This window comes from Amblyraja radiata, chromosome 3 (genome assembly GCF_010909765.2).
Source record: "Amblyraja radiata isolate CabotCenter1 chromosome 3, sAmbRad1.1.pri, whole genome shotgun sequence".
Taxonomy (NCBI): domain Eukaryota; kingdom Metazoa; phylum Chordata; class Chondrichthyes; order Rajiformes; family Rajidae; genus Amblyraja; species Amblyraja radiata.
Window position 1 is genome coordinate 86815334 of NC_045958.1, and position 13148 is coordinate 86828481.

Consider the following 13148-nt stretch of genomic DNA (forward strand, 5'->3'; position numbering starts at 1 on the left):
GACAGTTAAATACTCTTGACGAGTTTGCAGAGTATATTTCGCCACCCTTCTCAATTTTTCCTTTTGCATTTATTGTCTTTTGAAAATTATGGCAGAATTTTCACCCAGAATGCAAGATCTTGCCGTGCATGATCATTTCTCCCCATTTGGGGATTTGGCTCAGCTTAAATCTGTGTTCTCCAGTTGTTCAGTTTAACAATAAGGAGTAAGCCATTTAGAACGGAGATGAGGAAACACTTTTTCACACAGATAGTTGTGAGTCTGTGGAATTCTCTGACTCAGAGAATTCTCTGGATACTTTCAAGAGAGAGCTAGATAGGGCTCTTAAAGATAGCGGAGTCAGGGGATATGGGGAGAAGGCAGGAACGGGGTACTGATTGGGGATGATCAGCCATGATCACATTGAATGGCGGTGCTGGCTCGAAGAGCCAAATGGCCTACTCCTGCACCTATTGTCTATTGTTATTCCTACAAGTCACGACGGTGAAGCTTCGTGGGTCGACCCATGGTCAATGAGAGGGTGGGGGGGGGGGGGACTGCCATGAGGGAGGGGGAAGAACAATGGAGGACCCGGTGTGGGGGAGAACAAAGAAGGAGCTGGCGTATTTAGTAGCTTTGTTAGCGCTGTAGGTGGCCGCTATTTGTATACGTTGGGTATGCAAACAAAGAATTTCACTGTGCCTTGTCATATGTAAAGATAATAAAGCATTCCATTCCAAGTCATAGAGGTACACAGCACGAAAACAGGCCCTTTAGCCCAACTTGTTCATGCCGATCAAGATGTCCCATCTAAGTTAGTCCCACCTGTAGATCAGTCAGTATTAGTTGACCTGATCCATGTCATGTTTTACTAACAGCCATTCAACAACGCTTTTCAACGATGAACTCGGCGAGCTGCGCTCACGTATTCAATGATTCTAGACCCGGACGTGAAGCTTGTTGTTTGTCCTGCTAATCGTATCCCGGTTGCCATGCGGGACCGAGTTACAGCTGAACTCGATAGAATGGAGGCCCAAATGGTCATCACGCCAATCTCCGAATCCAGAGTGGGTATCCTTCATGGTAGCTCCCACTAAAAAGAACAAGCAGGAGATACGTATATGTATCAACCCTAGAGACCTAAATACTGCGTTAAAGAGACCTCATCACCCCATGCGTACCGTGGAAGAGGTAGCTGTGCACATGGGCACATGGGCAAGGCTACAGTGTTCTCTGTGATGGATGCCAAGAGCTTGTTCTGGAAAATTCCTCTTGACAATCAATCATCGCTGCTCACTACTTTCAGCACAGCCTTCGGACGCTACAGATTTCTACGCATGCCGTTTGGCATCAATTCAGCCAGCGAAGTATTCCAACGCTCGATGGGGCAGATTTTTGACACATAACCCTGCGCGATCATTGTGGATGATATTAACGTAGCGGGTAAAGACCTGCAGGAGCACGATAAAATTTGAAAAAGTTGCTCGACCGTGTCAGGGAGGTACACTTAAAACTCAATCCCAGTAAATGCAGGTTTCGAGTCAACCGTTAACTATGTCGGTCATCTTTTCACCAGCAATGGCCTCAAAGCCGATCCTGCAAAGACAGCAGCCATCAGTGAAATGGCAGCGCCGATCGATGCTGCAAAGATTTTTAGGCATGGTGAACTACCTGGGCAAGTTTATTCCACAATTCAGCGAGCTCTCAGCCCTGTGACGCCAGCTCATTCTCAAGGACACTGTTTGGATATGGCACGAACAGCAGCAGCAAGCTATCAACACTTTAAATCAACAGATGTCGTGCCCACCCACTCTGGCGTACTTCGATGTTAATCAGCCAGTCATGCTGACCTGCGACGCCTCCCAGTATGGCCTCTAGCACTGCACCAGCAGAAGGAACCGCTCCTGCATCACCCGGTTCCTGATCTACTGTGGACAACCCTGGCAACTGACATTTTCGATTGGAATGCCAACCAGTATCTGGTTCTAGTGGACCGTTGGTTTGAAATTAATTTGCTCCGCACTGCCTCATTCATTATTCAGAAACTTGCAAGACACTTCTCAGTTCACGGGGCTCCTCTCTCGGACAATGCAGGACAATTTACAAGCTAAAGCTTCAAAGATTTTACCCAACGCTGGGATTTCAAACACGGGTTAGCGGAACGAGTCATTCGCGGTGCAAAACCGGTGATGGCAAAATCTACAAGAGTGGGGTCTGATGTCTTCCTGGACCTTCTTAACCTACACGACGTTTCGTGGGACGCAGTGTTAGGTTCACCTCCACAGCGTTTGATGTCCAGACAAACCCGCACTACCCTTCCAGTAGCTAAGTAACTGCTATAACCTCAGGTTCGTGATCCATACGCAGTCCAGGCCCAACTACAACACAAATGGAAAGTTCAAAAAACATATTACGACCGAACCAGCTGCCCCCTCTCGCCTTTGTCTCCTGGACAAACGGTCCGCCTACAAACACAGAAAGGACATGACCGCATAGGTGTAGTGGCAGAAACCTGCCTGGAGCCACGTTCTTATTCAGTCCGTTCCACTGGAAGAATTTACAGGCGCAATAGAAAACATATTTTGCCGGTGAGCGAACCAAGACCATCGCAGCAGTTCTCGTATGGCTACATCAGTGCACGTCTTTGTGCCAAAGACTAATGGACAGACTGGGGGTTCAAACCGTAATGGCTCCCCAATGGCCAAAGAGCCATCGGCACTATTGGCAAAATCACCTATTAGACCACTGGTGGTATCACCCGTGAAGTCTCCAACAAAGACTGTTGAATCACCGCCAGATATGTTGTCACCCGTCCCTCCAGCAGAGGGCATGTACCGTACGCGTATAGGACGGGTTTGTCGGCCTAACCCAAATACAAAGACTGTATTAAATACTGATTACAGGTTTCCATTACTTATTGTACTCCTCCTTATTCATATTATTCACGGCTTAGATGCAATTTATAAAGCACTCTATCTTCCTACTATACATTGGAAGTTTTAGTTGTATGCTTATTTACTTGCATGATTTATTATACTTAAGAAGGAGGATGTAGATCAGTCAGTATTAGTTGACCTGAACCATGTCATAGAAACATAGAAAATAGCTGCAGGAGGAGGCCATTCGGCCCTTCGAGCCAGCACCGCCATTCAGTGTGATCATGGCTGATCGTCCCCTATCAATAACCCGTGCCTGCCTTCCTATCTAAAGAAGCTTTTACTGTCCTTCTTTATATTCCTGGCCAGCTTCCCTTCGCACTTCATCTTTTCAGCCCGTATTGCCCGTTTTGTTTCCTTCTGTTACCCTATGTAAGTTTCCCAATCCTCTGGCTTCCGGCTACTCTTTGCTGTGTTATACAGTACACTCAAACAGCCATCTGGTTGAGTGTCTCACATTATCTAGTCTGTTATTCCAGCCTCTAGTTAGATTAATTGCTGTGCTTGAGCATACAGCACCTATGTATTTGAGCTCTGTGTGTTTACTATAATAAACAACATACTTATGTACGGATTCTGAGATTACACGTTCCTATACCACCTGCCCTCGTTTGGCCCATATCCCCCTCAATAGAATTAGATTTAGCACTTAGGGCTAAGGGAATCAAGGGATATGGGGAAAAGGCCAGAACGGCGTACTGATTTTGGATGATCAGCCATGATGATTGGCAGTGCTGGCTCGAAGGGCCGAATGGCCTACTCCTGCACCTATTTTGTATGTTTCTATACCTTTCCTATCCATGTACCTATCCAAGTGCCTTTTGAATTTTCTCATAGTACCTGCCTCAACTTCCTACTCTGGCAGCTCGTCCCATATACCCATCACCCTCCATATAAAAGTTGCCCCTCACATTCCTCTTAAATCTTCTCTCATGCAGTTGATCCAACTGCATGGAGCCGGCTCAAAGTGCTATTCTTATTTCTTACGCTCTTATCAATGGCCACTTATGGAAGAGAGCTGACCTTGCTCTTTCTGGTTTATAACCACTGCTGGAAGTCAATAGACTGCAGGAGGTCTCCACGCTAAGTTCACTGCCGTGGCTCCTGACTGACCCAAGGTTAGAGTTTTCTCTGCATCCTGAAATCTGAGCCACACCAACGCCTAATTGATGAGCATGATTATGAATCAGGGAGAGAGGGGGTGATAGAGGGAGAGAGGAGGGGGGGGAGAGAGCGGTAGAGAGAGGGATAGAGGAGGGGGGGTAGAGAGGAGGGATAGAGGAGGGGGGAGAGAGGGGTAGAGAGAGGGAGAGGGAGAGAGGAGGGAGAGAGAGAGAGGAGGGAGAGGGAGAGAGGAGGGATAGAGGAGGAGAGGGAGAGGGAGAGGGAGAGGGATAGAGGAGGAAAGTAACTCACATGTACAAATCCAGTGTACTTTTTATCTATTTCCACCAGCTGTTGATCCGATTTGCTACGCATGGCAGATTCGGGATCTGTTCCAATGGCAATCAGGTATGGCACACACTGTGGAATGGGAGCAAAAGCAGCAAACATTGGTTGTATGGTCTAAAGAATGCACGGCAACAACTCAAAGACAGTTCTTGAGCACCTTCCTTCCTTGATAACACACAAGCAGAGGCATTGTAAGCTGTTTGTTGGGTGAAAATGAGAAGCTAGTGCGATTTAGGTAGGGGAGGGATAGAGAGGGAATGCCGGGGCTACGTGTGTGTGTGCGTGTGCGTGTGCGTGTGCGTGTGTGTATGCGCACACATGAGGAGTTGTGGAAGGGTGGCAGATTAGTTCCGGTTTGGAACTCATCTTCCAAAGGGTAGCAAGTCCCATACCTCATTGAAAAGTATCCAGACAATCACTTGGAGAGACACTTGCAAGGCTGTGGGCCGAGCTGGGAAATTAGATTAAGTTAAAGAGATGCCCTTTTACTCCAAGAGGGATGTGATGGCTCAAATTTTCTGATGATTAGCAAATACAAATCAGTGCAACATCAGTTAGATATAGTTATAGGTTTCATTGATAATGTTTAAATATTGAATTGAGCATTTAATCACTTTTGCCACAGAGAAAAACAACTTACTTGAACAGGGTGGACCAAGCCCTGGTTTAGCGTCAAAGCAATGACATTAAGTGCAAATTGACGAACTGGAGAATGGGTGTGGAAAAATGCTTCCAGAACCTGTTTGAGGTAGAGCTGCATGATGGAACTGCTCATTCCTGAGGAAATGTCACCCATTTCCTTGAGATCTTCCTGTTTGGCCACTTTCTTCCCTGTGGGAATAAAAGACAGAGATCAAATACAAGTACCGGTGTACATCTTTAGTTTAGTTTCAGCGCAGAAACAGGCCCTTCGACCTACCGAGTCCGCACCGACCAGTGATTTCTGCACACTAACACTATCCAACACACTTGGGGCAATTTATATTATACCAAGCCAATTAACTTACAAACCTGCACCTCTTTGGAGTGTGGGAGAAAACCAAAGATTTCTGAGAAAACCCACGCAGGTCACAGGGAGAGCGTATAAACCAAAGATCCTATAGCGGAGCAAGATAGATCACTCCTTCTAAATGCAATGGGCTGACGTGTAGTACGCAACGGAACGGAACGTGGGCCTTTCTTTCATCCATTTCAGTAACCCGACCCGACCCGACGTTGCGGGGGAACAGTTTGTGTTAATAATTAAAATTCTGAAAATTAAAAGATTTCTACCAAATAACTTTTATTTTTACGAGGATGTTTCCGTAACCGGCTTCCGTCTCCGCACTAGTATCCTGTGGGATCTTTAGTGCGGAGACGGAAGCCGGTTACTGAAATGGGGCCGGAAATTACCCATGAACCTGCCCATGACCGTACTACGTCTTTATCGTCGAGTGATCTATCTTGCCTGCTATAGGACCTTTGGTGTAAACTCCGTACAGACAGCACCTCTAGTCAGGATCAAACCCGGATCTCTGGCACTGTAAGGCAGCAACTCTACTGCTGAGCCTCTGTGCCAATGTCCCAATGTTTCTCCTTTCCACCTGGATTGTGATTTTCTACACTCATCGTCCACAGCAACTTCTACCGCTGCACCATCGAGAGCATCCTTACCAACTGTATCACAGTATGGTATGGCAACTACTCTGTCTCCGACCGGAAGGCATTGCAGAGGGTGGTGAAAATTGCCCAACGCATCACCGGTTCCTCGCTCCCCTCCATTGAGTCTGTCCAAAGCAAGCGTTGTCTGCGGAGGGCGCTCAGCATCATCAAGGACTGCTCTCACCCCAACCATGGACTGTTTACCCTCCTACCATCCGGGAGGCGCTACAGGTCTCTCCATTGCCGGACCAGCAGGTCCAGGAACAGCTTCTTCCCTGCGGCTGTCAAACTACTCAACAATGTACCTCGGTGACTGCCAATCACCCCCCCCCCCCCCCCCGGACACTCCTCCCACAGGAAAAACACTATGTCTGTATACATGTAAATAGAATATGATTTCAATAAATAAATCTATGTCGCTCTTCCAGGGAGATGCTAACTACATTTTGTTGTCTCTGTATTGTACACTGACAATGACAATTATAGTTGAATCTGAATCTGAATCAAGGTAACGCTGTTGCTAAATTCCCTGTCCACTCCCAATGGTTTGCATCATTGTCTGTTCAGAAACAGGAGACGGCTGCCCTCCATCTCAGGAGTAGTATAGCAGTTAAATTACCTCAGCAGACCCACTCAGACACCACAATGAATTCCACTGAGAATTTACATTCAGGTAATTAATTCAAAATGGAAAATATATCTAATTTAGAAAACGATTGAGTTTTCATAAGAATCTATCTATTTTCTTCATGATCCTTCAGGGGGGAAAAAAACAACTTTCTTCATTCAGTCCAACTTGTTTAATACTTCACACCACCAAAGTAGTTGACTTTCAAATGCCATACTTTGCCAATGACTCGCCATTCCTCAAATAAAATAATTAGAGATGCGAAAGAGCACATGTTAGATTCTTCCAGCTCAAACTGTACTGACAAAACATTTACAGAAGCCTGTGTGGGGAGAAAGGGGAGGGTGAGGTTACCTAATATTGGAATCTTCAATGTTTGTACCGTGGAATTGTGAGCTACCCAAGTGCAATATGAGGTGCTGTTCCTCCGGTTTGCATGTGGCCTCACTCCGTCAATGGAGGAGGCCCAGGATAGAAAGGTCAGTAAGAGGTGTTAAAAATATTAGCAAGTGGGTGATCCAGTCGGCCTTGGCAGACCAAGTGCTAGTTTTCAGCAAAATGGTCGCCAAGTCCACACTTGGTTTCACCAATGTACAAGTGGCCGCATCGGGAACACCAGATGCAGTGGATGAGGTTACAGGAGGTGCATGAGAACTTGTTTCTCCTGGAAGGACTGCTGAGGTCCCTGGATGGAGGAGAGAGAGAAGGCATAGGGACACGTGTTACATCTCCTGCGGTTGCTGGGGAAAGTACCTGGGGAGGGGGTGGTTTGGCTGGGATGAGTGAACCAAGGAGTTGGGTAGGAAGTGGTCTCGGAGGAAGGTGGAAAGGGGTGGAGATGTGAGGATGTGACTGGTGGTGGGATAATGTTAGAGATGATGAAATGTCAGAGGATGATATGTTAAAGAGGTTAAAAAAGAACAGCAAAAGATGCACAAATACATAACTGTTAAAGGACAGATTAGTTGGCATTGCAGGTAGACAGGAGTGGTGAAGTAGGTGTTTGGCATGCTGGTCAACAGAGAGTAGAGTGGTTGGGACATTAGGCTACAGTTGTACAAGGCATTGGTGAGGCTAATATCAGGCATTTTGGGTACGACAACATGGAGGATTTCTGCTTCTGTGAAACCTGCTTGGCATCTTTTGCAAAAGCTGCAAGACCATGAGGATCATGGCTCCAGAAAGTCTGTGGCCTGGGAAGGGGTTGAATAGAGTTTGCTGTCCAGATGGCCTGTAATTGTTAATATTTATGAGATTTTGCAGAAGGAGCTCGGTCCTGTTGCAAAAGCATGCTTGGGATTGGTTGGTGAAATGATGGGATACAATAATGTTGCAGAGGCCAATTGTGATTGGTCCAGGAGAGGTTCCTCACCAAAGGTGTTTCTTTACCTAGAGATAATGTTTCTTTACTGAACTTCAGAAGTGTTTCCCCCTCAGTGCTTTGTGTTGAAACTATGTTAATATTGTATGATTGGGTTAGAGAACTGTCATTTAATGTATTTTGCAGCCCGTATTGATAATTGGCTTGTAGGGGTTGCCCCCCACCCATGTATTTTAGCTCCAAGGGTCTGTAAGGGTATAAAAGAGTGGGGAGCACATTGGGGTGTGCCGATCTTCTGGGTTGTATGTCCTATTTGCGCGAGGCTGTTGTGCTCGAGTGAGTAGAGACAAGGATCGGACTCGCGGTATTGGACTAGGTATTGTGCACAATTAAAGAGAGTTGGATTTCCAGTGCTCGTATTCGGTGTTTGACTAAACCAGACTAAGGGGGGTAAGTTTAGACCGGAATTACATTGGGGGCTCGTCCAGGATCTCAATGGATTGCCAAACATAAATTAGCGGTCAGGGAATTGAGTGATGTCGGATTGCGGGAGGAGAAATTGGCGCCACGGTGTGACTTTCGCACCAGTTTTCCCCGCTCCGCTAGTCTGATGGCGCTGCATACGCCCGTCGAGGCGCTGCGTACGACCTCAATGCGGCTGTGGGCCGACAGGCTGTTGTCGCGCGGAATTTTTGGACAGTGTCAGTTTTTCGGAGCCCCGTGCGATGTCGGGACCAGCCCCGCACAACTCCATACGCCTCCGGCGATCTAAGTGGGACCGGCCCGGCAAGGCCGTATGGCTCAAGCGTGATCCTGTAGTATCATCTGCTCCCCAGACAGCAGCACCAGCAGAGTTCCTTGACAGCTCCAGCACTAACAGATATTCCAGTAGCGCTCAGTACAAGGAGCAAGACAAAATACTACCAGTATTTTGAGAAAAAGACGATCACCAGAACCAGTTTATGAACCACCTAAACCAAGGAGAACAAGACAACCACCCAGAGAGAAAAGACAAGCTTTTAAAAATGACTGCCTTCCCCCTAGTGATGAGGGTGAGACATAAGAGGGTGATGTAATCTCTGGGGACACAAAGAGTAATGGGGCTGTCCCACTGTACGAGCTAATTCAAGAGTTCTCCCGAGTTTCCCCTGATTCGAACTCGGAGAATTACAGTAATAGCCGCTCGTAGGTACTCGGGGCTCTCATGGACATTTTTCAATAGGTTGAAAAATCTTCACGAGCTTACCGCGTTTCCTGAGTACCTGCCGTTAGCGTTACGAGCCGCTAAGAGACGTCCCGAGCTCCGACGTAGCCGCTACGTACATTCTACGTGCTTACCGTGAGTTTTATTTTTTTTTAAACTCGGGAGAACTCTTGAATTAGCTCGTACAGTGGGACAGCCCCTTGAGTCAGACATAGGAAAAATTATGCAGGCTGAGCGACTATCTCGCCTCCAGTTCCCAGTTAGGGAGATGCCTAACCCAGCCTTTGATCCGGCTAATGCAGTTGGTGCCACCAATTCTCGAACTATTGATGCGTACTCCCCTTGGAAACCAAATGAAATGATGGCTGTACTGAGTAAAATACCTGGTGGAAAGAAATCACCTGCTTCCCTTGTGGACTATCTGCGGACCACACGGATTCGAGAGATTTGTGGGCTGTAATACAACAGATCATAACTCCGACAGAGCATACCGGGTTCCTAACCACTTTAGTACACCCAACTCACGAGGTACTGGCTAATGTAATCGCTGATAACAATGCAAGAGAAGATGCAGTTTTAACTGCCCGCCACCACCCTCCAAAAGCCAATAGACATCGCCACGATTCTGGATGTTCGACCAAACAAAGGAGAGGGAGCAAATGAGTTTCGAGAAAGGTTCTCGGAACTATATATGGACCAGTCAGGAGATTTACATTTTCTGAATGGGGCGAATTCTCCCCAATACTGCGCAATTATATGCCAACTAATGCAGAAGCAATCAAGACAAACAATATGGATTGGTCAGAGAATAGTACAAGTCAAATGGCCCGTGCAGTTAGGAAAGATACAATTGGAAAGATATTAGAAAACAAGAGAACCAGCACCAAATTAAGGCAAAAACTGAACACATAATGAAAAAGGAGTTCAGTCAGTTTTATTTGTCATATGTAGGTCAACGGTACAATGAAATGTGTTTGACATGACAACAAAGCATCAAGATCTAATTTAGACTTATGGAATAGTCCTCAGACAAGAGTAAGGCATGAGGCGCCAGGCTGGGCAAGGGCACCAATGGTGGTCCTTAGATTTAGAAGGTGAGCCTCCGCTTCATATCACATTGGCCTGTGATAGAAGAGGCAAAAATAAAGAATTAGAAACCTATTTCAGTCCTCAAGAAAGAAAAAAAATGGAACATGAATATTTTGGCACGGGTAACAGGACAAGAAGGAACTGCAGAGTACGTTACAATACCCCTAGATTTATGGAAACGAGCTTCAGAGGTTGCTCCACACATAACAAGGAAGGTGAATTTTCCGGCAAGTGCGAAGGTCTTGGGAGCGTTGGTTAAGAAAGCAATTGATCTGGTAGATCCGAATATATATATGAAGAACAGAGCTTGTCTAACCAATGTACTGTTGAGTTTTATCAGACCCTGAAGACAGTTGTTGCCCAGCTACGCCAGCATCTGGGGAGTGAAGTATGTGAGTATGTGGACCCGCAAGTGTGGGCAGAAGATGCAACTCAGGTGTCTCGATGTCTTCAAGGACAGTTAAGTACCTTAAGCTTTAAAAGTAAATCCACTCCAGTTCAATATGTGGACGACTTGTTGGTGGCTAGTTTAGATGAGCAGAGTAATCGTGAGGAGACTACTCAATTATTGAACCACTAGGCAACCTTAGGATACGTGGTCCCTCAGTCCAAAGTATTACTGGCTCAACAAAAAGTAACATTTCTGGGAGTGATAATTTCGGCCACGGAAAGAAGTCTAGAGAGTAGTAGACTTGAACCAATTTGCGAATTTCCTGAACCAAAAAGGGCGAAGCAGATGAGACAGTGGCTCGGTATGGTGAACTACTGCCGACCATGCATCCCTAATGCACTAGACACCAAGGAATTGACTCCTTATACCAGCCTAGGGGGCGAATGTAATTGTTAATAAGTATGAGATTTTGCAGAAGGAGCTCGGCCCTGTTGCAAATGCATGCTTGGGATTGGTTGGTTGGGATACAATAATGTTGCAGAGTCTTCCCGCTGCTAATTATGATTGGTCCAGGAAACTATGTTATGTGATATTATATGATTGGGTTAGGGAACTGTCATTCAATGTATTCTGCAGCCCTTATCGATAATTGGTTTGTAGGGGTTGCCCCCCCAACCATGTATTTTCCCGCCAAGTGTATAAAAGCGTGGGGAGCACATTGGGGTGTGCCGATCTTCTGGGGTGTGTGTCTAGGCTGTTGGGCTCGAGTGAGTAGAGACAAGGATCATGAGGGGAATAGATAGATTGAATAAACAATCTTTATCCGGAAAAACATATAAATCAGAAAGGCTCTGGAACCGAGGGTGCTGGAAATATTGATGTTCAATTGTAGTATATATAGGTAGATAGCCAGAGTCTGTTTCTCATGTATGGGTCATCTCAAACTAGAGGGCCTAGGTTTAAGGTACGAGAGAGGAGCTTTAAAGGGGTCGAGGGGTAAATCTTTCACACAAAGGCTAGTTGGATTCTGGAATGAGCTGCCAGAGGAGGTGCTGGAGGCAGGAACAATAACAACATTTAATTGGCATTTGGATAGACTTGAATGAGCAAGGGATCATAGAAACGTAGAAAACAGGTGCTGGTGGAGGTAATTTGGCCCTTCGAGCCTGCCCCGCTGGATCGAAGAACATGGAATTAATGCACGCAAATGGGATTAGTGTAAGTTTCAGAATGGCTGTCACAGATGTGATGGGCTGAAGGCCTGTTTCAATGCTGTACAACTCTATGACTATGATTACTTTCTTCTTTAAATCATTTCTCTACCTCTCGTGGTGCTTCCAAAGAATGACGTGTTTCTGTTTTGAATTTCCTTTCTACTTGTGCTCTTTACTTGGAATTGGCTTTCTTAACAATCTATGCCAAGCTGGCAGAGTTGTAGTATGCAACTTCAGGTGCCTTCATATAAAAGTTTAGAAGGTAGTCAGGTGGCAGTGAAGACATCAGTGTGTTGTTGAAATGGGTTGAGGAATGGCAAATGGAGTTTGATCCAGACACTGAGAGATGATGCATTTTGCAAGTACAGGCGCACAACCTTTTATCCGAAATTCCGGAAACCGATAAGCTCCGAAACCCGGACATTTTTACCAGGATGTCGTCTGCACACCAAAGCTCGCGTTTGGCGCCAAACTTGACCCGAAACGACCCAGGGTCAACCCAGGTCTGTACTACTGTAGCGGCTGCCTCCTCCCCGGAGACCGGCGAGACACTTAAACATCTGTAAATCATTGCTTAAATGTTAGTCAGTTAGTTTGGAGGGCTTTTATGTGTGTGTGGGGGGGGGGGGGGGGGGGGTGAAGGGGGAAACTTTAATCCCCATGTTGGGAGTCGGCGGCCACAGCGCTCCGGAGCTTACCGCACGGCGACCCGGTAAGGCATTGCCCGCTCCCCGCCTCTCCGACCACGTAGGGGACTAAGAATTAAAGTTTCCCCCTTCACCCCTTCACCCCCCCCCCTCCCCTTCACCCCCTTCACCCCCCCCCCCCCCCCCCCCACCACATAAAATCCCTCCAAACTAACTGACTAACATTTAAGCAATGATTTACAATGATTCCTCGGTCTCCGGGGAGGAGGCAGCCGCTCCAGACTTTTCAAGCCGCCCGCGCTACCTACCTAATCTACGCTAAAAATCTTCCATTCCGAAATCTGAAAAATTCCGAAATCCGAGAAGTGTCTGGTCCCAAGGCTTTCGGATAAAAGGTTGTGCACCTGTAGTAATGAGGCTGGGACATACACCATGAATGGTGAGGTCATAGCAAGTATTGAAAACAGAGGGAGCTTGATTTGCAAGTCTAAGGATCCTGGAAGATGGCAGCAAGGGTAAGTAATGTAGTTAAGAGGTATTTGGGACGGCTTTCATTATTTGGGGCATTGAGTACAAGAACAGGGAGGTTACACTCCACCTAGATGAGCTGGAGTACTGAGTGCGGTTCTGGTCCCCACACTGTAGG

General features: G+C 46.6%; 1 protein-coding gene across 1 annotated transcript in view; it reads right to left on the bottom strand.

Annotated features, from left to right (window-relative positions):
* LOC116971572 (nipped-B-like protein) overlaps positions 1-13148 on the bottom strand; it is an 85203-nt gene that overhangs the window by 18754 nt on the left and 53301 nt on the right. Inside the window, exons 12-13 of the mRNA XM_033018806.1 lie at positions 5008-5198; positions 4332-4439 (exon numbers count right to left, since the gene is read on the bottom strand). Of these exons, the coding sequence (XP_032874697.1) occupies positions 4332-4439; positions 5008-5198 (299 nt within the window). The remainder of the gene's footprint in view (positions 1-4331; positions 4440-5007; positions 5199-13148) is intronic.